At 31.9% G+C, this 27,028-nt stretch overlaps 1 protein-coding gene across 2 annotated transcripts in view; it reads right to left on the minus strand.

The window, feature by feature from the left end:
- Positions 1-8,193: 8,193 nt before the first annotated feature.
- The window catches only part of LOC143072261 (protein mono-ADP-ribosyltransferase PARP6-like), a 46,887-nt gene continuing 28,052 nt past the window's right edge, over positions 8,194-27,028 (minus strand). The window contains exons 20-23 of one of the 2 annotated variants that reach the window (XM_076247119.1): positions 26,946-27,009; positions 25,730-25,814; positions 24,506-24,622; positions 8,194-12,577 (exon numbers count right to left, since the gene is read on the minus strand). In XM_076247119.1, coding sequence (XP_076103234.1) covers positions 24,541-24,622; positions 25,730-25,814; positions 26,946-27,009 — 231 coding nt within the window. In that variant the 3' untranslated portion in view covers positions 8,194-12,577; positions 24,506-24,540. Of the gene's footprint in view, positions 12,578-23,416; positions 23,520-24,505; positions 24,623-25,729; positions 25,815-26,945; positions 27,010-27,028 lie in introns of those variants that run through there. The other variant, XM_076247120.1, reaches the window with a different exon arrangement.

A 27,028-nucleotide genomic window follows, 5' to 3' on the forward strand; every position in this document is an offset into this window, starting at 1 on the left:
CCGACTTTTACTGACCGCCCCTTTTTTAATTTCGTTGGTGTCGCGGTTCCTTCGGAGATCCGCCATGGCCTTAAATGTTTTATTTTTAGCCATGCAGAATTAATATACAGAGTCCACCTGTAAAACACAACGCTTCGTGTAATGTCAAATCATATCTCCTTAATATTGAAAAGAGAAGTCGAACTACATGGCTTTTGATATGAAAAATGTATATATCGTCGAGTTGTCATGCTTTTCGGGAGGGGACAAGGAGCATGACTGAAATTATTCAAAACCGTCCTGGTAGGAACTGAAAAAGATTATTCCTGCACAGTAGATTCTGCAACTCAAAAATGAGAAATGTTGTCTTGAAACCTCGACACTCGGATATAAGCTAGATCCATGTCGCCGAAAAGAAGATGGTTGAAATAATACATTTTAGTCATGCTATATCTGGGACTTAAAACAAGGACTTGAGTTAAATATATACAATTCCTTGATTTAATTGATAATATTATCCATTGTGGGTCCTAAATTGTCAAACTACGCTAAGCGCCTCATTTCTCTCAAAATAGAAAATCTATCTACTGATCATGATTACTGAAAAGTGTGATAAGCCGGCTATTTCGTCATATTAATTTCGACGATTGACGTGAAACTTGATGCAACACACGGAAGCAAGGACTGGTCATAAACAGGAAGATTCAGGAAGGATATCCGGATAAAAAATTAAATCCTTGTTTTTTTCATGTTCTTTAATATAAATTAATAATTAGTCAATTAATCGATCCATCTAACAAATTAAATGCATCAGAATCAACATTATATATTTTTTTTAATATTGATTTTTTCGTTGAATAAATCAGACCAGTTAAAATTTAGCCGATAGAAATACACAATGAAACAAACAGAAAGGTATTTAAACAGCTTTTTATTTCAATCACCAAAATATTGGAAATTTATAAACATCAGAAGAGAATCAATGAAAAAAATGATAAACATAACTATACTTAGTGATGCGCGCATGTCGAAGAGTAGACTTTTAAAGCACCTGCAAGATAGGTGACCGTATTGTAACGGTTCTTGCACACATTCAAGGAGCCATCTGCCAGAACACAGCACAAACGGCGGCGCGTGTCATTATTGATCTTGGGTATCATTACAACCCAAAGTACAAACAATAACAACTTTGAAAGCCCTTTGTTGGTACCAAAAGAAGTGGACAGGTGAGACCAATAAAAGATGTTGAGTGTTTGAAGGAGCAGTCGTACACCAACCATTTTTGGCGGGATAGTCCTCATTGTTAGATGTTTGCATACTCACTAAAACAGACAAATCACAGGACTGAGATTTGTAAATTGACCACTTTCATCGATTATTTCAAACCAGTTATGCAAATAAGATTAGAAAAAGAAAATCAAGCATAGTACATGAATTTATTAATCAGAATCGTTCAAAGCGCCCTTTCTTGATATACCTCCATCAGGAACACCAAACATTTGAAACGGGAGGAGAGTGTATAAACACGTAGTAAAAAAGAAGGGTATATTTAACGAAAAAAGGACTTTGATAAAAGACGAATTCGGCTGATGTCAAATTTGCCTTAGAAATTTGCGGGAATCTTGGTTTGTTAGTGTTTTTTTTAACTTATCAACAGGGAATTTTAGAGAAAATTTTTTTTGGGGGGAAACTGAGAAATAGGGGATAATTATTGAGAATTCAAAATTTCCACAGGACTTGAGTCTAACAGAAACTAACGATTCATGATTGAAACACAAAGATATTTATCTTCAATCCTCGTCTTGATTGTATACGCCATGTACCGTTTGTAGTTAGACATTGACAGAAGAACAAGTTGATTTGTTATTTTGCATGAACCTAGTTGTTAATTTTTTTATTTTGTTGTAAGAAGTAATTTTGCAAATTGTTATAGCGCTTGGGGTTTCATCGTTGTACAATGGCATATATAATGGACAGTTGCAATTGTAGAACCTTATATTAATTGTCTAATTCAATCTTTTGGCATTTCTAGTATATATGTATATTTAATCAAAACTCATTTGACTATAACAGGTTGAACAACTGATGTTCTTTAACCCTGCTGACTGCCATTGGCGATTGCCAAATAAAATTGATCACAAGATGTAACAAAATGGATCTTAATATAAATTTAATACTAAACAGAAAACAATAAACTTGTGGCCAAGATGTTATGCCACAAATATAAGGAGTCAATATTTTTTAGTACACCAGATCCGGATTTCGACAATAAATGTCTCTTCAGTGATATTAGGCATCGAAACGGTATTTGGAAGGCCATATAATTTACCCTCATGTATTACCCTTATGCTGAAAAAATAATATACATATATATTTTTTCAATATTTTCTTTAGTATAATGAAACTATTTCTGTAGTTTTTTTTTACACAAAATATGCATAATGTCTTCTATACTCAAATACAAACGAGAGGTGACAGAGGAATAGAAAGATGGTCACTAAACCGTTGACAAGCCGGAAGGGGTGTCCATTTAGCTGTGCGAGATAAAAACGTACGCATTCCACGTTCGGTCAGTATGAGGACGTTAAAGCCGATGCCTCGGGTAAAAAGGACCTCGACTCTCTGCACGTTATTTTAAGAACCATTGCAACAACTCTTTGAAGGACTGGTTAAGTTGCCTGCTGCAAGGCAAAACTAGCTCCCTATATACCTAGTCATCATTTTCCAGTGACACTTAAACTATGCCCGATCTTTGTCCCGAACATTGTCTATAACAGGACCTACCCATTGTATTTATTGTTAATTTGTCCTTGTCATGAACATGCATGAGATATTTGTCACTGGACGTTGAGCAACCAACAATCAATCATCAATCTATCATATTCAAGTATTATTGAGATGGTTTTTATTGAATAAAACAACTTGACTGGGGTTGGAGCTGGCATGTCTGTGACTGCGAGTAGTCCTTTATGTAGATCATTATCATTATGTTCAGTTTCTTCTTTTATCTATACTAGTATTTCAAAAATCGGACCCTGACTTCTTTGAAATTAAATTTTACTGTGCGTGTTGCTTCCTGTGTGTTTGTTTATTCCACATTGGCTAAAGTTATAGGGGGAGTGATGAGCTATCACAAAAAAATATTTAACCAGGCGTTTCAAGTAAGGAAATTTATTTTTTTATACATATAACAGATGGAGAAATCATATATACCCGAGAAAAATTAAATCCATCTCGAAGATGGAAAATTTCAAAGATCTTTCCATTCACGATGTTTTATTGACAGTTAAATAATTAAATAACCAACTGAATGAATTAATTGCAAGAATATTATTAGACGCTTATGTAACACTGTTTTATATGTACCGGTTTTTATCTTGTAAATATAGATAATTTAAAATAAATCCACGCAACTTGGGTATAATAACCAGGACGTTAAACTTTTACCCTTTTCAACTTTTCGGAGATCAATAATGACGAACTGTAAGTGAAAGAAGTGAAAGTGAGAGCTACACGAGGACGTTGAACTATAAATAAAATGTTTATTACAGATGATTACCAGAATGATCAATCTGATTATTCAGCAGAAAATAATCAATTTCCATTTCGCATATCACTGGTAAACATAATTTAGCACCTAAGATACCTATGAAACACCATGTGCGGAATCATTAGACACCATGAAATTAAAACAATTAATTGAATAATTTTCCCGAAAGTTATCTTTCAACGAATAAAATTAAATAAAAGCTGGAAATATAATTAAAAATATTTCGGGTAAATCAGTTTACATAAAATTGGCTAAAAAACTTTGCAATCTGTCTTTTAAAATTATTGCCTTATTGAATTGTAAATGTTTTACCCAAATCGTTTCTGCATGGTCGATCATAAAAGTTTCAGGAAAATTCAGAAACCTATTAATTTTTGTATTGATAAAATCAATTGGTCATTTCGAACGGAATCTAAAAATCTCAGTACAACATCAAATGCGGATCAACGATTTTGAAAGGGGGAAAAGGGGGGACTATACAAAAAGTAAGTTAGGAATACAACATGTAAAAGGTCTTCGCATTAACCATATATATATCTAGCTTAATAGGAGGGGACATACTGACAACCCTAAATCCACATTTGTTGAGTACCCAATATTTCCGAGTTACTTAAGCATATTCTGTGTAAATAACTGAAGATTCAACTATTTCTTCTTAGAACGAGTTTCAATGGTTTTATGTCTTTAGCTTTCTAACGCAGTTTTGTTTCGAGTGCGTATCTTTTCAAAAGATTTAAATGATCAGAACAGATATGGGTATACGTCGAGACAAAAACAATCAGGATTGTTTCACATTTTATGGTCATGGCCTTTTTATAGCTGATTAGATATGCAATATCAGATTTTTTCATTGTTGAAGGCCGTACCATGCGCGTAGCTACGTTTACGTCAAAACGCCCGGGCGTACACTTGAATTTTGAAAATAAAACAAATAATCGACATAGAATAAGAAAAACTGGTCAAAAGCACATCAGCCTTGTGCTTCTTTTTTTAATGGATTGTAATTTTGAATAAAAAGGGACTAAATTTACTCAATAGATCAATTTAATATATTTTGTTCGAATCTTTTGTAAAAGTCTGAATCCACTATGAATTCTACGTACTCTTATATTTAAAGCAATTCACTATCTGCTCAGATTCGATAAGCTGTTTGTATTTTTGTCGAGCCTGTGATTTATGTCCCATAAGCGAGACAAAGCGGCGTCAATATTTAGGTTCCGAATGTGGATAAAGTCTTTTGAATGACTCTCCGTGAAATTTTACGAAAGTTGTACAGAAACTGTTTATGATCAAAAGAGTATTCAGGGCAATATAATAATGCAATTATATCTTTAATTTTTACCGCATTTTAAGGACAAAATGTATTTCTTTCTGCAATTAATAAGTGGTCGCAGTTTGGGCTTACATTTTGTTATTTCTGAATTACATTATATGAAAATGCCGAAGAAGCTTTTTCTATGACTAATGTCTAAAGCTAAAATTTTAAAAGCATTTCTTTTCGTTCATTTTTCGGTTCTTTTCTGATAGACAGATAGAAGGACTCTTCTTTATGCAATTTATTGTTTTACATGGTCAATTTATAAACCTTCATAGATTGTCGTGAAATATTCCAGATCAAGAAAAAAATATCAATAGAAAATTTTAGACGGGTAGATTTTTTTTAATCCTTTTAAAGGAATGATAGATTGATTTACTTTTTGTGGAAGAAATTCTAGGTGTTCCAGAATTTTTTTATATTGCACCTCTTAGAAATATTTTATTTCCGTATTCATTAAAAGGTGCTTTTGTTGATTGTATTCTCACTCACGGCACCATTTAAACTTATTTAAAAGTTAAAAGTAATATTGGTTTGGACGTTTTCTCTAAAACCAATGACCATTAGCCTAGCTTCCAGTGTAACACGATGAATAAGTTAACATATTACAAAATTAAAAAAAAAACAAAAACACATTTTGATTCAAAAGTATGTTGTTATCATTGATTTTTTACTGACAGGAATCATTATGGCATCTCATTCTCGATAGCTTTCGGGGGCTTCGTCCCTTTCGAACCCACTACCAACAGGTGCTTTGACATTGAGCGATTGGCACTCCTCAAATCCCTCGCCAAGGTTCGGGCGTACACGTAAAAATGACCCAGCTACGCCACTGCGTACGGTGACCCACAACTCGGATTGTATTTGTTTAAAAGTCTCAATCTCATTTGGGGATTTAAGGAGAGAGTAATTGTGCCTACATCCACGTCATATGAACTCTGATGGATAGTTGTCCCATTGACAATCATACCCTAGTATCTACTTATTGTTGTATTTAAAAGACACACATACATATTTATCATTTGTATATTCAGAGAAGTAGGTCAACATAAGATTCTTCAACAATAGACAAGTGTCTGTTCAATAAGAGCCCCGAAGTCGAGAAAAAAACTGAGCCTGTAAAAGATCTAAAAGTAACACTATACAGATCTATAAAGTTAAACATAGATATGTGTGAAAAAGGGGAACCAATATGGCAACATTACGGTTGGACTGCATACCATACATTTAGCCCAATAAAAACGGGGGTTGCTCCCATGAATATGCCTATGGTATACAGCACGCATGTAGTACTGCAAATGCTAGACAGGGGCGATTTTTCTGTGTGTGATGTTTAATTTCTTAGCCACAGGCCGGAATGTGGCGTTAGCAGTTGTCATGAATCATACTTCCAGAATAAATCTGTTTGTGGTATATTTTTTGACAAACTTATGATATCAATATCCCTCATTGGTACATTTACTTTAGTAAAGGAAATTTTATTTTCATTGAAACCTGAACGTTATACATGAAAGCTTTAGATGCATTTTGTAATGTTTAAAAAAACTAAACATGCAATGAAATTTAAGCTGTAAGCTAACTTTATATTATAACTAAAGTTTACATTAAGGTATTTTAGGGACATTTAGTCCATGTAGCCTTTTCAGTCCGCCTTCGGGCGATAAATGACTTTATAAGGAGATTAAGTGTCACTTGACCGGTATGAATATCCACATAGGGCGTATCAAGCCATTTCAAAAGGGTGTTCCCAACCCAGGAAAAAGGGGGAAGGGGTCCAAATATAATTATTTCCTCATTCAAATGCAATGATCGTCGAAAAAAGGGTAGTCCAACCGCGGACCCCCTTTTTGAATCTGCTATTGCGGCACAGGTCAAAAACGCTGTAAAATGGTAGATCATTCCTGGTTTTATAAGCTTGCCAAACCTCTCACTTGTATGGACATACTTATTACAATGCTGCTTATATATATGTTATAACGCAAAATATCTGAAGAAGTTTCTGTACACCCATAAAATGTAATATATATAACACTGCCATGATCCACCTTATAACCATCATTTCTGCCATGTCAAATTACCCAAATTTATTACGATATTACAATTGATTAATTGCTGCTGGTCACCTGTTTCACATTGGAATCACTTGTGTTACCAAATAAACCTTTTGTGGTCAACAAGTGGTCAGTAAGTCAATGGAAAGGTTATCTCCGGCCAGCGAACTGTATGAATAACCTACGGACACCTGTAAAAGTCAGGTATTTCTTGCGGTGTGTTATTTAAAAGACGTCTAAAATTTAAATCTAAAACAAAATTGTTTTGCTAGCAGCTGGTTGGTAGATCTTGAATACAATACCTGTTGCTTTTCAAAAATTATAGATAATTTATTATATATAATGAACAAGGAGCAAGAGAAATAGTTTTCTCTCTTCATCTTTAGAACCTTCTAACCAAGGATTTGTGTATATACAAATCCATGTTCTAACCAACCGTGTGTTTCCAAATAATTATTTTTTTCAATATTTTCTAATACATGTACATCGTATTCTTTAAATACTTATTTAACCTTGCTGAACTATGATAAGACAACACATTGTTACTATGTATATCTCTCGGATATCAAAAGGTTAATTGACCCTGACAGATGTTAGGCAAAAAGTTCATCCTTACTGTAGTGAATCAGAGGTAATCAACATGTATGAGTTACGATGCACAGATATGACAAGTACATTTGGGCATACATGTATTTGTGTATGTGACATGACACAGAAATTGGACCCTCAACAAATTAACTGTCAATAAAACGTATGGTCACTTGATCCAGTCTTTACATGGCAGTCACTGAACTTTACCAACTTGTTCTTAAAAGTTATATAGTGAGCTCTCAGCCGAAACCAACCAGCTGTTGTTAAAAGGGATCTCATAACCTCTTTCTATGAGGTCTGATATCTTACCTACCACACCATATGTGTGGACCCCCATTTTTTGAAATATGAAATATGTATTTAAAATACCTTAATGCATATCACTTTAATTTGAAATGTGCTGTCGATGTCAAGCAGTTACTGTCCAATTTATAGATTGGAATGACTTGTATCTCTTACATGCTTTCATCTGTAGATACTTCTTTCTATAAATCCATTTGACAAAGGTACTGACTGTGAAAAATAATAGTTAAACATGCAATGCTGAAGGTATTTAATGTCCAAGCTTACTTACAACAAAATCAATCTTTCGCCCTGCACTATATTTGATCAATGTTTGCTCTTTTTTTGGTCTCTCTGTTATTATTATTTTATTATATTTCGCATATACATTTATGACAGGGTTTAAAATATTAATTAATACTATATTATAATTATTGTAGCCTTTTATTAACAAATTCATTATGTATATTACAAATAACAGTAAATCAGTCAGAAAACAAAACAAAATGCATATAAAACATATAATATTTTGATCTAAAAATAAACAAAAAAAAGATAAATAGCTTATAAAACAAAATATGAAATATGAAAACAATAACACAGTATTTTCTATTATAAAACTGTTCTTTCCTTATCTATAATCTCTTATCAAAACTAACTTCTGTTAATCTTTTTCTTAAATTGCACAATTCTAGATAACATCTTTACTTAAGTTGCTTGATGTGTGGATTAATAAGGACTGTTAGTGCACATGTATCAGAAATGTCCTTACTATACATATCACAGTGTAAATTATATATGGATATCAGCAATCTACCAATGAAAGTGGTTGTTTACAACTAATGTATATGTGCTGACAATGATGGATTTAGTTTTGAGAAATGTCCAGTGACAAACATTACATACACAAGATCATGTTTATGAGAAATAAAATATGAACCCTGTGTTGTACTAGTCCAAGACTAATGCTTTTTTAATATGCTATTCAAAATATTTTTACTTCAGTTTTCAAGAAGTATCTTTTGCTCACCTTGCACCTGAAAACCAGTTCAATAGTTTGAAAAGGGATGTCACAAGATTTTGAATGTCTAATAAACTTAATTAGGTCATTCAAAGCATGAGTTGACAATAGCTACTCATCGAATAACCATTATTTTCAATAAGTTATCCATGTTTATAAAGGTAACAATTCTGTTAATATTTAAATTTTGTCAATTCAAAATTTTACTTTAACAACCTTACAGAGAAACTTGAAATTGTCAAAGACAATATATAATACTTAAACATAACAATTCCATATAAGTTCACCAGAGAAAATATACCCTATTTGAACTGTTTGCCAACTGCCTAAAATGATATCAAAAGAAGGTCAACCACGTTCACACATATGATCTCACAAAAATACCAGCTCAATATCGGTCAGAAATGAATACAATAAATGTGAAAGCTGGCATTGTTCTAATGACCACAATTAACACTACCCGTCTATGAGTCACTATATGAAGGTTTTTACTGAATGACCTAACCACTTTAATTTAGTAAGATTATGTATAAAGTTCAAGAAGAAAATATGACCATGCATCACAGATGCATCTATCAGAGGTAGATTTAGGGGCGAGGGGGGATGGGGGGGGGGGTAAGGGGTAGGGTGTCGGTCCCCCCTTTTCTAGAAAAAATTTGGTTGATCATATAGGGAATCACTGAAGCGTGACTGGAGAGGGCCCCCTCTTAGACAGTCAGTGGGCACCCATTTAAAGTTTTGACAAGGTGTTTGTACACTAATTTAGCTTAAGTAAAAGATACAAGGTACAAAACATCATAATCTCTATCAAAATTTGTAATTTGTCAAAAAATGATAAATTAATGTTCCCTTTTTATTTTTTAATTAGTTCAAATGACATAACACTAAGATGATCCCTTTTTGTTATTAAAGAAATATGCAGTTGTAGGATGAACTGTTAACAGAGATCTACAAAATTATATGATCAACTGTTAACAGACATCAACATGCATATATGATCAACAGTTAACAAGAGATCCAAATAATTTTATGACCAACTGTTAACAGAGATCTACAAAATTATATGATCAACTGCTAACAAGAGATCCAAATAATTTTATGACCAACTGTTAACAGAGATCTACAAAATTATATGATCAACTGTTAACAAGAGATCCAAATAATTTTATGACCAACTGTTAACAGAGATCGACAAAATTATATGATCAACTGTTAACAAAAGATCCAAATAATTTAATGACCAACTGTTAACAGAGATCTACAAAATTATATAATCAACTGTTAACAAGAGATCCAAATAATTTCAGGACTATGTGTTATTTAATTTATTATACTGAATGTCTAATCATTATTGTCTTTAACAGATTAATCTTATTTTAAAAGTATGTTCTATGACGTCATGTACATAACAACGTTGTTACAGGTAGAAAATATATTAGGAAAAATAACAAAAATTAAGCAAGATGTTTTATTTTTTTATTTAAGTGACAGTCAAATAAGAAACTCTGAACCAAAACGTAGAACTTAAGCCTTGTTTTAATAACTTGACGTAAATTCAATTCATTTCTTTTAAATTATCGATTTTGTCTGGACGAGAGGGTAACATTAAAAAAAATAGTCACCCGCTCAGTCATGTGATAGAGTAAATTAACACCCTCATATTAGCCAATCAAAATATGGCATTTTAACGTGAAAATAATATGTTCAACTGTTAACAGACATCAACACACTTATATGATCAATTGTTAACACGAGATCCAAATAATTTAATGACCAACTGTTAACAGAGATCCACACAATAATATGTTCCAGTGTTAACAGACATCAACACACTTATATGATCAATTGTTAACAAAGATTTATTCAATTAAAAGACCAACTGTTAACAAAGATCCTAGAAATATATAAATAAATATATGACCTACCAAACTGTATAACTATAGAATATTATAGAAATGCTTTCAAAAATGAAAATTCATTTTTATAAACAAAATTGCTTAAAAGCTATTGCACACTTTACGAAAATTATGCCTAAAAATTAAACATCATATTTCTTAGAACTAATAAATCTGTAAATTAACCAATTGATAAAAACGTGAAATGAATAGTAAAGCGTTTACCAGAAATCACATTTCAAATTCCTTTCCATTATTCATATATTTAAATTTTCCAAATTTGCATAAATTAATTTCATATTTCTGTCAGTAATTGCAATAATACATGCATGCATTAATTTCTGAATTCATAATATCTCATATGTCTAAAAATGGTAAAGTCAACAGAACAAAATATAGGGTAAACAAGTATATTATGACTTTGGTTCTCTGATTATCATCATCAATAGAAAAAATAAGATTCTGTTGAACCAGTATCACATGCAGTTGGCTTAAAACTATCTCTTGATAAACAGGTTTTTTTTTACAAATTAAGTAAATCAAATCAAGAAATCTTCCAGAGCAATAGTGACATAGTACAACTTATTTTTCCTTATTAAAATTAAAGCTCCTATTAGGATTTTTGTTTTTATTTCTATTGTCAGGAATGTCATCATCAATCACAGGGGGAGGTTTAATATAAACTATTATTTGGCTCCTAAAGTCGCAAATATATAGAAAAATCATCAATCCTTGAAAAATTACACGAATCTAGTCTTTACTTATGAGTGCAAAAATGTCATTTTGATGTCTCAATATTGTCATATCTATGTATTTAACAAAAAAATTACAGTATCTTGCAGGGTATTTTTTTGGGGAAAGGTGGGGGGGGGGGGGGGGGGGGGGTAGTAGCTTATATTTATTTTGTATCTCAGAGTCTTCCTGATTAAGCATCATTTTCTCCTTAATCTAAAAAGTTTGAAGCCTAAGGAAAATATATCAGACAAGCTATTTACGTTAACACATTTGTCATTTAATGTATGCTGACATGTTGGTTAATCAACACGAAAAATATCAACTTTGATGGTTTCATGTGAAAAAAGTCAGTAACAAAAATATCTTTCACTATTATTTGGACCTTTTCAGGTAGAAATTAATCACACAATGTAGTGGTAAGGCAAAATAAAAAATATTTTGTTTATGCCACATAATTTTTACATTTATAGTTCTGGCTTTTGGTTACAATACACCTTATCGCTAATCCCGGCTGACCAGGCTGCTTAAACTTTTGACGCATACAACAATCACTTTTCCATTGTGGCGTCAGATATTTTGTTTTATGAGGTCAAAATTTTACAGGAACCGGTGTGATATCCAGCAATGACGGACAAATAGCAATAAGGTGTGTATAAGGGCCCGTCACTGGTATTGGTAAATTCTGTCACCTTTGTTTATTGTATAATTAATCAGTTGCATACTGATATGTTGGTGAAAAGTGTGTGGAAGAAATTGTCATAAAACATAAGATTCTGTCAGGGAAACCATAAACACATATATATTTTGTTTTGTTTGGCCTTTTGTATATATCCTCATGGAGGAAGAAGGAAAAAAGTAACAAGCTTGTAACAATATTGTCAGTCTCTACTTGAATTTCTATTCATGCAAGAGTAGTTTTACTGTGACAGCACTACTTGTGAATCATTACAGAGACATTTCCTGAATAAATTAATACATTAAACTGAAACAATAATCCTGGTTTATTTGATTCACTGCTTTTGTTATATTCTCTATATTTGGCCTTTAAATCTGGTGCAACCTCATCACAAAACAATCATCAAAAGCAACACAATGATGATGAATTTCTGCCAGCAAAGTACATTGTATCACTTACACACCAAACGTCCATTTTTAAACCTAGAAAATAATGAAAAACATCATGAAATACAAGATTTAATGACAATCTGTTCAATTATATGTAATTTAAAACTTAAATTTGCATTAAAATGTATTGACAGATAGTTTAAGTGTGATAAGTGTTGACTTTAATATCCTAAAGACTTTTACATAGGTTCAATGGCTGGTATAAACATAAAATTAGATGTTGATTGCCAAAGAGACAACTATCCAGCAGAGAATATAGCTATAAGTCTAGTAATAATCTGTATTTACAAATCCTATATTGGGGAAAATATACATTTACGTATATGGCAAACAAACAACACACACAATGTGATGAGGAAGGCTGTATATCACAGACATTGCCTCGTTATTAATAAAAGTGTAGGAGCTTTTGACTAATTTGTGCCTCTTTTTTACAACTTTTATGATCGCTGCATAGAAAAAAAACACATTGACTTCTAATTTCCATATTTGCTGATATTTCATTTTATGTCACTGACATTTACCATACATCATCAATAATGTTTCAGACCCTGCAGCATTTTGTTATTTAGATGAACAAAACTGCAATACTGTAAATTCAGAAATTATTGCGAGGTTTTTATTATTGCGAATAATGCGTCTAAGTTGTAAACGCAATAATTAAAACTCGCATTTTGTAATATTTTAACTGAATTAAGCATGACTTTTCTCAAAATCGTAAAAATTAAAATCGCATTCAAGTGTAAATTGACAGAATCGCAATAATAAATGCACGCAATAATTTCTGAATTTACAGTAATCCCAATGACTAATTCTCATTCTCATCCAACAGGCCCACAGAAATATTCAACTGAAGTCCAAGTCCAAAGCATTATTATTTTCAAAATTTTAACAAGACCTTTCAGCAAACTGCAGGCTAGGAAACAATCTTAAATTTCATGCATATATTACCCTCAAACAGTCTTCACTGTTAACCTCTAGTCCAATACCCAAAACTAGTAAAATGCTATTCTGACTAGTAGGTATTTACAAAATTTATTTAGACACATTAGACAAATGTTGGAATATACATCTCTGGACTTAGACGACTAATAATTTGAAAAGATTTTGGTGTCGAATGCTTAAAATCAATAGACTATAAAGATTCTTAACACTTCTCAAGTAAGTGTTTCTTGCTCTTGGACAGTACCTGATGTCCAAAATTCTAATATTGGTAATTGTTATAAAGTTGTATTATAATCTTATCAACATTACTAATTATTTGTTTATTTCAAACCTAAACTTAATGTTGTCCTTTGAAATAAACTATAACCTTTTTCTGAACATTTAAAATCGTCTGAGTTTAACAATACATTTAACAAGGATATTGCTAAGTGGGAAATTTTGCCTGGGGTTTATTTTCACTAATTTCATGAATAAGATAAAATCATAAAAAAAAGTTTCTCCAATATTTTTGATTTATTGGGCAGATAAGATTACCAGGAAAAGATAAACACAAAAATAAAACCTGGCGAACAGGATTGGTAAATGAATTTCTGTGAAAAAATTTATTTTACAGTATGGAAGTTAAAAAAGATACTGTGAATTCATTTATTTTCGTGGGTTTCAATTTTCTTGGATTGTTAAAAACTTGCATTTTTGTGGATATTTGATTTCGTCATATTGTCGATCTCTATACAAAGCTCATTGGAAATATGCTATTAGTTGAACATTTGAATTCGTGGTTCACATGTACCCACAGCAACTTAACAATACAATAAAATAGACAACACATTGTAAGGGATCATATGATCTTTTAAACCAATAGATAAGCACATAAATATTAAACCGTATTAGACCTTTCAGAAATGCTGAAATACCATTAACCAAGTAAGAGATCTGACATGTACCATTTTATGCCAATTTTTGACAATCATGCCTCTTAAAAAAAATTATCTTAGAAACTTGCCACTTCACTAAAAGTCAACAATTTTGTAATGAAATCTATCAGTTTCTTTCTGCAGAGAATGGAAACTGGGAATGTGTCCAAGAGACAAAAATCTGACCAAAGTGCAGAAAAGAGACCAAGGCCACCAATGGGTCTAAGATGAATTAACCCTACAAGAAAATTACCCACCCAAGTAGGCTTCAGCTGGCCCCTAAACAATAATGCAAAATAGTTCAGCGAAAATGAACACCATGCACACTAAACTTCCAAACAGTATTTGTATTTGTAACTTTTTGACTGTACTGTATATGTATCTGTATTCAGGATTTATATAATTATTTACATAAAAAAATCTATTAACCTTAAAATATAAGTCCTGTTGATAATTATACCAGGGAAACAATGAAAACCTGTGAAAACAAACTGTAACCTTTCTCTAAAATATCTAAAAAAATATTTTTGTTGGATAAAACATTGAACAAGCTTATCCAGTGTATAGAAAACTTTGAAACATTATATAACCTTTGGACTGCTGTAAATACCATTACCCTAAGCAACAAATTAAAAATAATTGAACTTGAACTTGGTATAATGCATAATGTTACTACTAATTGAAATTAGTAATGTAAATGTCCAGTAAAGTGTACAGTAATGACTAATGTCAATGTCCACTATAAAGATATGAACAGTGACCTTGTTTAAGTCGGTCAACGGGTAAGCTTATATAATTACAACTAATCCTCTTTTGTTGTATTATCACAAATGCGAAATCAGGATAATATTCTAACATAGATTTTTAAAGGAACACATCAAAATTTTTCCTGTCTTTTTATCTTTTAAGACACCCACATTGACTTAAAACAATTTCTATTTTTGATTTTGATTTTCTAAAAGATTGATATCCTGTACTTTTGAAAAACGATAAAAAAAACTAGAAATCAAATAAAACTTTTAGGAAACAATTAAACATTAAAAAAAAATTATACAATAATTTGCATAATGTTTAAGAATTATGATAATTAAAATAAAAATAATTTCTTTATGCCAAACAATTTTCTCCCAACACTGAAATCATTTGAAAAAGATTCAAAGCAAGAAATGTTTAAATGTAAATGTTACTCTTATCAACGGGATCATGGCACTTATTAAAACACCATTATTTAATATACGATTTAAATGTAACAACCAGTAATCAAAAATAAATGTTTGTTTATTATTCAAAACATTTACAATCACTTCAAATTAAAGTTCATTCAGGTTCATTCTTCATTAGCCCTTAGTACCTAAAATCTACCTTTAAGCTCCAAGGTTTATAAGCAAACACAATGTTGATTATGCTAAGCTGGCCATAATACAATTTGGTTATGTAATTTTATAGGATTAATAAAAAGAGTTTATTGCAGGGAAAGGTGTATCAGTAAGCCTAGAGCTAGATTATAGGTCAAGTACAAATTACACTTATCTAGTACATAAGTCAAAATTCAACATATCTAAGAGAAACATTGTTGTTTACAAACAACAAACAAATGTATATTTCATTGTCTATTAATAAAAACTCTGATTTGTGTGACAAAGTAAATATAATACTGTGGATTCATTATTATTGGTGTGAAACCATTTTTTGTTTTTTTGTGGGTACAGATGAACAACAAAAAATGTTCTCTATTAGCTAATTTGTGTGCAGAATTTTGCAGAACCACCAAATCAAATATCCACAGAAATGCAAGTTTTCCTCGATCCACGAAATCTACAGTTAATGACTGAAATAATCATAGCAACAACAAAACAAGAATGTGTCCCTAATACACCGATGCCCCATCTGCATTATCATCTTCTATGTTCAGTGAAAATGGGGTAAAAACACTAATTTGGCATTAAAATTAGAAAGATCATATCATAAGGAACATGTATACTTAGTTTCAAGTTGATTGGACTTCAACTTCATCAAAAACTACCTTGACCAAAAACTTTAACCTGAAGCGGGACAGATGGACAAACGAACGGACAGACAAACAGACACACAAACCAGAAAACATAATGCCCATAAATATGGCATAAAAATGGGGCTTAAAAACTCAGAGAGAAGCTATAGTATAAAAGTTAAACAATTTATTTGTATAACAGCCCCCCTGTTTTCAGTTCTAATGCTTCTTTGATAAAGTGTCTGAAGCTTTCTACTACTTTTGACTTTTACAGACTGTTATGACAGATCACTGAAGCATATCTCTCATTTTGAAATATGTAGGTGTTTGTGTATTGGGTCATATTTATTTACAACCCAAGGTGAAAGAATTTACAAATTTCCTGTAAAGTTTTACAAATGTTTGTTTCAATACACTTAGTCATCTGACTAAAAATAACACTTTAATTTCCAGGTAACTTGTACAATATATCTACTATTACATGTGATAGTATTTCGGTGGGTTTTAAAAGTACAGCAGATTTACCTGAAGAATATTTAATCTAATTGAATTTGGAGAAATAATCTTGATATGAATAAAAGGAAATATGACGCCTATCTCGATGACAAAGCAACCCAATGCCACAAAAAACCAAAAGATGTTTTGAATATAAAAATAAGAAGATATGGTATGATGGAAAATAAGACTACTATATATCCAGCAGAATTTAAATGACATGGATATATATAAAGCAATTATAGGTCAAAGTACGGCTTTAACATTGAGAAAAATCCATACCTATAGTCTGCTATAAAAGGCCCAGATATTAAAAATAACAAACAATTCAAACCAGAAACTAAATGGCCCAATTTTTACAACAAAAAAAATATGACAGACATGAACCAATGACAACCACTTAATTACTCTACTTGGGACAGGTACATAAAGAATGTGGCAGAGTTTAATATGTTTGCAAGTGCTCAACTGTACCCTTACCTGAGACAGAGGTGTAACAGCACAACAGAAGACATTTGCAAATTATGCTCAATGTTACAGTGTTAAAATGTCTGCATACAAGTCTATTTGTTAAACCTCTACCCACCAAAACCACAAAAAATTAATTTTCTATATATTAATCCACAGTAGTCCATTATTTTCGATATTTCCTATGCCATTTTCAAAATGCTCCAAAAGACAGACCTTGGACTCTATTACAATAGTACCTAAATATCTAACGTAAACAAGGAGAAGATGTTGAAGTTTGATACATAAATATCTAACGTAAACAAGGAGAAGATGTTGAAGTTTGATACAATCTATGCAAGCATGCATACATTTTGTAAGGAAACAATCCTAGGGGGCATATAAAAACAATAGTGCAAAAGAGAAATACTTATACATTTTAACATAAACAACATATAAGATAACATTATACAACAAAATAAGATTTCCTGAGATAATTGTACTATTGTTAAACTAGGATGTAAAACTTGTAAACTGCAACTGACATATTGAGATAGAAAGCTTGCAATAGATTCTCATAAGAATATCTACAAAATAAATCGCACTGATCAAAAACATGTATGCAGAAAATTATTTCCCCTCTAAATAAGGTAGTGTTATTTCTTGAAACATTACTGATTGGGAGTGAGTTTCCCAGACTTTCTTTGATGTGCACATCAAAAGGGTATAATTATATTTATATTAACTTAAATGCATATCAGTCATTATTCAAGCTACCTTTTCATTGAAATGTTTACTTCTCATGTGCACTTTTAAATTTAATTGTTCTGAAGACCCAAAACATAAAATAGATTGGTGACAGACACTGGCAGAGGTTATTGCATCATTTATTTTGTTCCCTTATATAGTAAAGTGTACCATGACAAAAATACAGACAAATATGATAATGTTTTTTGAATAGTATTAATCTCAACAGGGGACAGTCTAAAATTATAAAACATCCCGATTTATTTGAACATGGTGTAACACGACATTTCAATACTGTTTGGTCACAAACTGTTCACGCACATTTTCTCTAATTGTTTGATTGACTGTTGCTGTATGTCCAGTGGCAACTATTTCATGAATATTCAAATCATCAATATATATGTATGATATGAAAAGAAGCTAAATTAAAAGCAGGTGCAGATAATTTTAGCTGTCACTGTGAAGTGAGGTTGTACGTATCATGCAAGATCTGAAGTTTGATTTACAAGTAACCTTCATATCCCTCCTATGAGTAAGTCCAGTACCTCTTTTACAAGCAGCGACCACATGAGCATGGGCCCGACTTTCAGATGAAAGTATAAAAAGAGTCATATTTTTATATATAGTTTTGAGGTCTTCTCAGATTTCCTGATTTCTTTCCACAAATTATTTCTTTTTCCATAAAGGTTAAACATGACCAAGCTTTCCATCAACTTTGCAAAATATAATGTGGTGTCATTTACATTACATGTACATGTATAATAATAATATTGCAAAGGTGACAAAAGGACATTATTAATGATATGAGTATAATAATAATATTACAAAGGTTACTTAAGTACATTATTAATGATAGGAGCTAGTCAAGGTCATGAAAATTATTTCAATATACATTTTCTAAATCAGAGACAATCTATATAAGAAACTGAAAAATCAGTTCTGATCATTTACTGATCCAGAACAATCTTTACAACTATGTCATGTTAAACTTTTTTCAATAAATTACATTATTTCATTAAACTTTTCACAAATATTTCTAGGAAAGACAAACACTATTGAAGAAAGATAAAATTACAAAAGAACTTGGCTTTCTTATGCAGGTAAAGTACACATATGTTGACACTAAATTGTTATCACAGAATTGGTGATGATGTACATGTACATGTATCATGAAAGCAATCTCATATCAGCATGTAATTCACTAATGACTTGGGGCCTTCCATTAACTAGGTTCAACAATCTGGTACACATGGCCCCTTACCTCATCAATAACAGGAAATCAATAGATTCATGTACCAATTACAGTTGATTGTCCTTGTAAGTACCTTAGCGACACTTCTCCATTAAAACAAATACGGAGTGTAGATAAGTATACCCTCGCATCTCTAAAGGGGTGGTACAAATAATGAAGGAATCTACCAGTAGAGACAGAGGTAAAAACAGATAGGGAGTGTAGTTCTTCTGTACCCTTGTAGCTCTAAAGGGGTGGTACAAAATGATAATGAAGGAATCTACCAGTACAGACAGAGGTACTTATATGGTTTGTATCAGATGACGAAAACTACCACAGTAACCAGATATTGTAAATAAGATTTAACAAACCCATAATTTCAAGTCAATTACAATCTAATTATTAATTTACAGTAAGATGAGGAATTAATCAATGAAACCTGCAGAAATTAGTTAAGGTCATACGTGGTTACAGTTAGAGAATCATGTACAGGGGAAACACATATGACTAGAAAGGATCCCAATATATCACCTCAAACTCACGGATGAAAAAGTTACAACCATGTAAAACATATATTAAAATTCAGTCAAATAATGAAGATAGATTGATATTTTAACAACATAATAAAATTGAGAATGGAAGTCTGTTTACAACTATATCAGTTTTTTTCACATTCTGGACTTCAAATATAGACTGATCAATTCATCTTTCAATAAAGATTGTATCAGTGTCACAGGAAGATAGAATCAGGACAAAAACACAGTGTGACTAAAACATTAAAGCCTGGATAGTTTTTATCAAACAAACTTCTACATCATATGGTCTCTGGGGGATAACTGTCTCCTTGGCAATCAAACCACATCTTCTTATTTTCATATTGTAGAAACGATTAAATATATCATGGTAGGAGAGAACTGCTGGAGACAATTAAACACACTAAGCAATAAAAAGTTGCAAATGAAGGACAAATAATATAGGACAAAAAATATCGGGAATGATAAAATATACCTGTTACATGAGTGATACATGAATATTTTAATCTGATTTAATCCATTATACAAACAAGTCAAAACTTGTACTAGCAGATACTATCAATAAATGACTGTGCATAAAGCACACTCAAACTTTCATTTTTATACAAACAATATTGATTAATATTTCATTAAATCATATTTAGAGTCTGAAATTTATTATTAATCAGCCTATTAATTTGTCATCTGCATAATTTGTGGTCGACATGATCTAAGGGCAATAACTCTAGATTTATTTTCTTTAAAGATACAGATGTCTTTACATTGTGACAACCTCTAACAAGGATCCTGACTTGGACAAAGGTATATATCAGTCTGCACGGTTAGCCACTAGTCCGATGCCCCAGACTAGTAAAATTTCATTCGGACTAGTAAGTTTTTGCAAAACTTTGTTTGGCCAAATAAGAAAAATGTCAGAATATTGGTCTTAGGACTAGTAGTTGAAAATTTTTTTGGTGCAGACTGTTAATATATACATAAAAATAATAGGGCAGGGTTATACTATTATTATAAGACTGTCTTTTTACATCAGTGGACTATCATGAACATAATCTTCTTAGATATTTTAAAAAGACCACTGATCTTACTTTGCTTGATACCTTTCTTGAAAACAGGTAAATCTTAAAGAAATAAAGCTCCTTTTTTAGTCAATCATAAAAATGATATGCATCCGAGTTTCTTATACCATTTGAACAGAAATAGAAATGTTATTACAAATTAACATCTCTTGTGGAGAGTTGTCTCATTGGCAATCATACCACATCTTCTTTTTAAGGTATTTCCTCTACGCGAGGAAAGACCTTATTGTTTCTTTTTATATTTGTATTTCTATTTGTACCTGTCTTATCAGTTAAGCCTTTTTCCTTTGATTTTTATAGTTTGTTCTTATGTTGAACTGTTACACCACTGTCCCAGGTTAGGGGAGGGTTGGTAGCTTCAAACTAGTTTAACCCTGCCATTCTATATGTTGTACTTTTACACCACTGTCCCAGATTAGGGGAGGGTTGGTTGTTTCAAACTAGTTTAACCCCGCCATCCTATATGTTGTACTTTTACACCACTGTCCCAGATTAGGGGAGGGTTGGTTGCTTCAAACTAGTTTAACCCCACCATTCTTATCTGTTGTACTCTTACACAACTGTCCCGGGTTAGGGGAGGGTTGGTTGCTTCAAACTAGTTTTACCCCCCCCCAATCTATATGTTGTACTGTTACACAACTGTCCAGGGTTAGGGGAGGGTTGGTAGCTTCAAACTAGTTTAACTCCGCCATTCTATATGTTGTACTTTTACACCACTGTCCCAGATTAGGGGAGGGTTGGTTGCTTCAAACTAGTTTAAACCCGCCATTATATATGTTGTACTCTTACACCACTGTCTCAGATTAGGGGAGGGTTGGTAGCTTCAAACTAGTTTAACCCCGCCATTCTATATGTTGTACTGTTACACTACTGACCCGGGTTAGGGGAGGGTTGGCTGCTTCAAACTAGTTTAACCCCGCCATTTTATATGTTGTACTGTTACACCACTGTCCCAGGTTAGGGGAGGGTTGATTGCTTCAAACTACTTTAACCCCGCCATTCTATATGTGCCTGTCATGAAACCTGTAATTTAGTGGTTGTCATTTGTTGCTGTATGACAAATTTGTTTTTCATTCATATTTTGTACATAGATTAGGCCGTATGTTGTTTAGTTTGAATTGTTTATCAATTAAACACCTTTTTAGTTGTGCTAATTGTGCATTTTAAAATTAATATTTTAGTTCAATTTATTGCAGTGGTGGAATCAGACCCCACCTCTATAAAAACTCTTACTCCTACTTCTAGGGAGTGCTCTCTACCAACAAATCCTGGCTCCACTCCTGGCTCCAGTATGTATGACTATGTATCTCAGAATACTAGTGAATGTAGCTGGAGCATGATAATCATAATTATATAAAAACATCACATGATCAAAACAGAACAAGGAAAATAACAGATGAAAGAAATACTGAGGAAATGCAGGACTTCTGGTTTTAAAATGAAAATAAACTGGATAAAAGGTTACAAATAGATATATTTCTCTCCTCCATAACCTTAACACAAACTTTAACAATCATTGATGCCTTATAAACTGACTCTGATGCAAATTTTTTTTTTAAATTCCCAAAATTCATGACATTGATTTAAACAATCTATCACTTTAAATGGTAGCTCCAAGACACAATCCAGGTAATATACAAAGGTTTACTGTTTACAGTTCATTGCATAACAGTCTCCAAAACGTCAAAACTCAAAACACCTATTTACTATCATGTTATTGTTAAAAATATTCCTTCTCATGTACAAGGGTAAGTTCCTGTTAAATGAGGAGAGACCCCTGTGAGACGGGTATATGTGTACAATATGTAAATTATCCAATCCAAGTGAAAAGAACATGTTTACCTATTATATTTGCATGTACTACAAATTTTTATGCCTTGTGTTACAGAGCTTGTGAGCACTGAAGGGTAAAGCTTGTATTCATTTTGCAGTGGGAATTAAACATAACATTGTATAAACACTGAAAGGCAATAAAACAACAACAATTATGGACCAAGGAAGATAACTCCAATTTCAAATATAATTTAAATAATAACAATGATATTTTTAGAACAGATACTAGTTGATGCACAATGCAGACTTTTGGTAATTTTGTTAAACAAATATGGTTTTACATTGTAAATATGGTTTTACATATTCGTACACATCATTTAGTAACTTGTATATCTGTGTATATATTTCATAGATAAATTTCTCGAAATTTTAATGATTAAGAGTATATTTAAACTCCTCATATATACCAGGATTAAAATTTTGTAGCCCAACAGATGTTTCTTCTTCAATTTATCAGTGATTAGATATAAGAAGATGTGGTAAGAGTGCCAATGAGACAACTCTCCATCCAAGTCACAATTTGTAAAAGGGAACCATTATAGGTCAAAGTATAGTCTTCAACACAGAGCATAGAGTCACACATAACAGTAAGATATTAAGGGCACCAAAATGACTAAAAAGAGGAAAACCAAAGGTCTTATCAATATCAAAATCCAGAAACACTTCTTACCACAACAACAAACGACAACCACTGAACATCAGATTCCTGACTTAGGACAGGTGCAAACAAACGCAGCAGGTTTGGTACCAGCCTTCACCCTTACCTGAAACATAAGATGCCCAAATAATGCTGTGCTGAATGCACTATGTTTTGTTAATCTTAGTAGGTGTGATAAAGTTGAGAAAATTATTAACTATCATGCTAGCCATATAAGGCTTTTGATAGCATGAATTCAGTTATTAGGACTTCTTTAGGGAATAACATAGCATGAATTCAGTGATGAGGACTTCTCTTGGAATAAAATAGCATGAATTCAGTGAACTTACTTGGGAATAACATAAAGTAGGAAAATAGTTCATATATTTTTCAAACATTAATTTTTTCCAGAATACAACATTAAAGATTCTGTTGTTAAGATTTGATGACTGAAGTGCAAAAAACACCTAGATGTCAACATTTTAGGGGTCTTTTAAAGCAACTTCTAATTTCAAATAGTTTTTAGCCTAATTTTAATACTTTTTTGCCTTAAATAACATTTGCCACAAGCATGGACAGCCATAGAAAATACAAATATATAAGAAGCTGTCAATGTTGTAAAAACAAACAGCAGAGAGAAAACGGGTGAAGTTCAAATAAATTTGAATATCTAAGATTGTAAATATGTAAATATAGAATTTCCTAAATGATCTTAAAAATTTGGATTTTAAGGTCAAATTTAGGCATTCATGGTCATACTCCTGTGGCCAGTGGTTTAAGAGGAGAAGATGAATTTTCTAAGGACAAACATATGGGCAACAGACACAAGTTGATGACAAAAGTTAACATGGCCCTATAGGCAAGGTTAGCTATTATAGAAGTACTGTGAATTTAGAAATTAAAAATGTTTGTATTAATTATTGTGAATCCTTGAACACTGGAAAAAAATCCAAATTTAATAAATGTGAATGCAAAAGTTTTAAGAATGATCACTTCTGAAATTATGAATGCAAGTTTTTATTATTGCTGACCTGATACTGCCATATTTTTTGGCATCAATAAAATCATTGCAATAATTTCTGAATTTACAGTACTTGTGTATACAAAACCTACTTGTCTGTATTTTCCAAGATGTCTATAAATAAGTTTTATTTCAATGCCTTCAGTATAGCCTCGTTATACTGTTTCTGTTGTGTGTCTATATTTTCATGTCCTGTTGCTTCTTCGTATCTAAAAATAAAGAAAAATAATATAACTCCTTAACTTGACACAGAGAAATATATGTCTCACAAGTGTTATTTTGATAGTCAAATGCAAATGTTGATATTAAAAGAGGGGCACAAAGGGGAGTATCTGCACGGAAGAACACGAAATAATATGAACGAACAATCAAAAATTTCTTGCATGTTGATCTTTTTTACTGATTTCACGAAATACATGTCAATAGACCATGAATAAAGGTTCAGGGCCAAATTTTGTCCTAGAAAATAAGATATACTACTGCTAATACAACTGTATACCAATTATCATTGACCTATATGATTCTCTTAAAACTGACCTAATGTCAAACTTTAACAAGTATTGACTTATCATTAGTGATTGGGCACAAACTGACCTTATCAAAAACTTTAATTAAATTATGTAAAAATTTGCAAATCTGTAGTCCATAACTGAAGGGGAAAGTTTAAATAATCCCTATGGATATGAGATGTGCTAATGTTTATCAAACTACATGCCAAATATCATTGACCTTATCAGAAACTTTAACATTTGTAAACTAAGCAAAACTTCAAGTCAATTGACAGTATCTGCAATGGATGGTCAAATAATCTCCATGTAATTGGGAAGTTACAATGACATTCCAACTCCATACCAAAAATCAGTACAATGTAACCTACAATACCTGAGTGGTTTTAATTTTACAGACCTAGTCACAAACTTAAATGGCGTTCCCTTGACACCATATGCGAGTACGGTCTTGAGGAAACGATGATAGTCCATCGGAAGGGGATAATAAATGGCTGACCCATGTTAAGAGAGAGCCATGTCTCTTGCACGTAAAAGACACCCTTGTAGATTTCGAAAAAGAGTAGGCTAATGCTGCTACAAGGCAGCACTCGCACCCGCAAAGTGGAAAGGGATTAATATAAGTTGCAAAACTTGTTTCCCAATCCACTATAATTAAATATGTTTAAATTAAACTTTAACAAATGGTTGATACTGCTGTTATCTTCATTTAACTGACCTAGTCATCAACTTTAACAAATGGTTGATACTGATGTTAACTTCATTTATAATAATTCATTTCTATTTCTGTCTTTTGATTGCTATACTTACACAAAGAAAAATCTTGTACAAACATAATCACTCTCTGGACAAACCCAAATCTGACCTGATTTCTTCAACTGTGGCCATGTAATCACTGCAAATAAAATGCAATTTTTCTTTAGATATACAATGCATTCAAATACTTTGAATTCATTTTTTTCCCTCTTGGATTGAAGAGTGAATTTCAATGTTTAATGGAGCACAATTTGTTTAGGGACGACATCAAAAGTTCAATGTAGGATAAAAAACTTAATTCACATAGTTTTTTCACTGACACCCCCACCCCCCTCTTAACTTAATTTGGGAAAAATTGATTTACCAATAGGGATATATGTAAAAATCGATTTAAGATATACAAAACTTGTAGAATTTTAACCCCCCTCCCCCCACCCCCAAACTATTTGATTTAAGTTTTTTATCCTACATCGATCTTTTGATGTCATCCCTTATTTGATGTCATCCCTTAATGGCTTGAATGCAGACTTGTGCCAAAACCATAAAATCAAGCCTGTAAAAAATTTCGCTCCATTAAACAATGAAATTCACGCTTTACCTTTCCCCATGAAATCCAAAACAACTGGTACCACAAGGATATTAATAATAAAACCATAATGTAGGTTTTGTGAATTTTTTTTGCTGTGCATTTCTGCTTTTAAACCATAAATTGTAAATGATATTGTTATACATATACAATATAAAAACAAATCTGCTGGACCATACTGGATAATTTGTGAAAGTGTTACAATGGACATGTAATGATATGACTGTGTTATGTTTTTAAGGTTAGGCATTTTTTCTATTTTGATTTAAATCTGTTGGATGTGCATGAATTGTATTTCTGGCTTTGGAAACATGATTGTATTATTATTTGTTGTAGTTATAATTGGGTTTTAACTAGGTCTTAGTAAATGTCAGTTATTTTGCATTTATATAGAAGTTGTGTTTTTTTGTCCTTGCGTTGATTTTTGTGTTTTAAGCAAATTTAATAAGTTAAGCAATTTAAAACTGACTTTTACAGAATTGTCTTATATTGTGCTCTTACACTACTGTCCAATGAAAATAAGAGGGGTTGAGTACTTGCAATCATGTTAAACCCAGCACATTCTGTATGTGCCTGCACCAAGTCAAAAGACTGTAATTTAGTGGTTGCCATTGAATGATGTTTATCATAGTTCTATTGACAAATCTATTCGTATAAATATATGATTAAATACTAGAGACTCACCTTCACATAAAGCTATACAAAACAATGTGTTATTATCCCCTCTTAAAAATCTTTCTGATCTGTTCTGAAATAAAAAAACATGC

The sequence above is a fragment of the Mytilus galloprovincialis genome, chromosome 4, assembly GCF_965363235.1.
Source record: "Mytilus galloprovincialis chromosome 4, xbMytGall1.hap1.1, whole genome shotgun sequence".
NCBI classification, from domain to species: domain Eukaryota; kingdom Metazoa; phylum Mollusca; class Bivalvia; order Mytilida; family Mytilidae; genus Mytilus; species Mytilus galloprovincialis.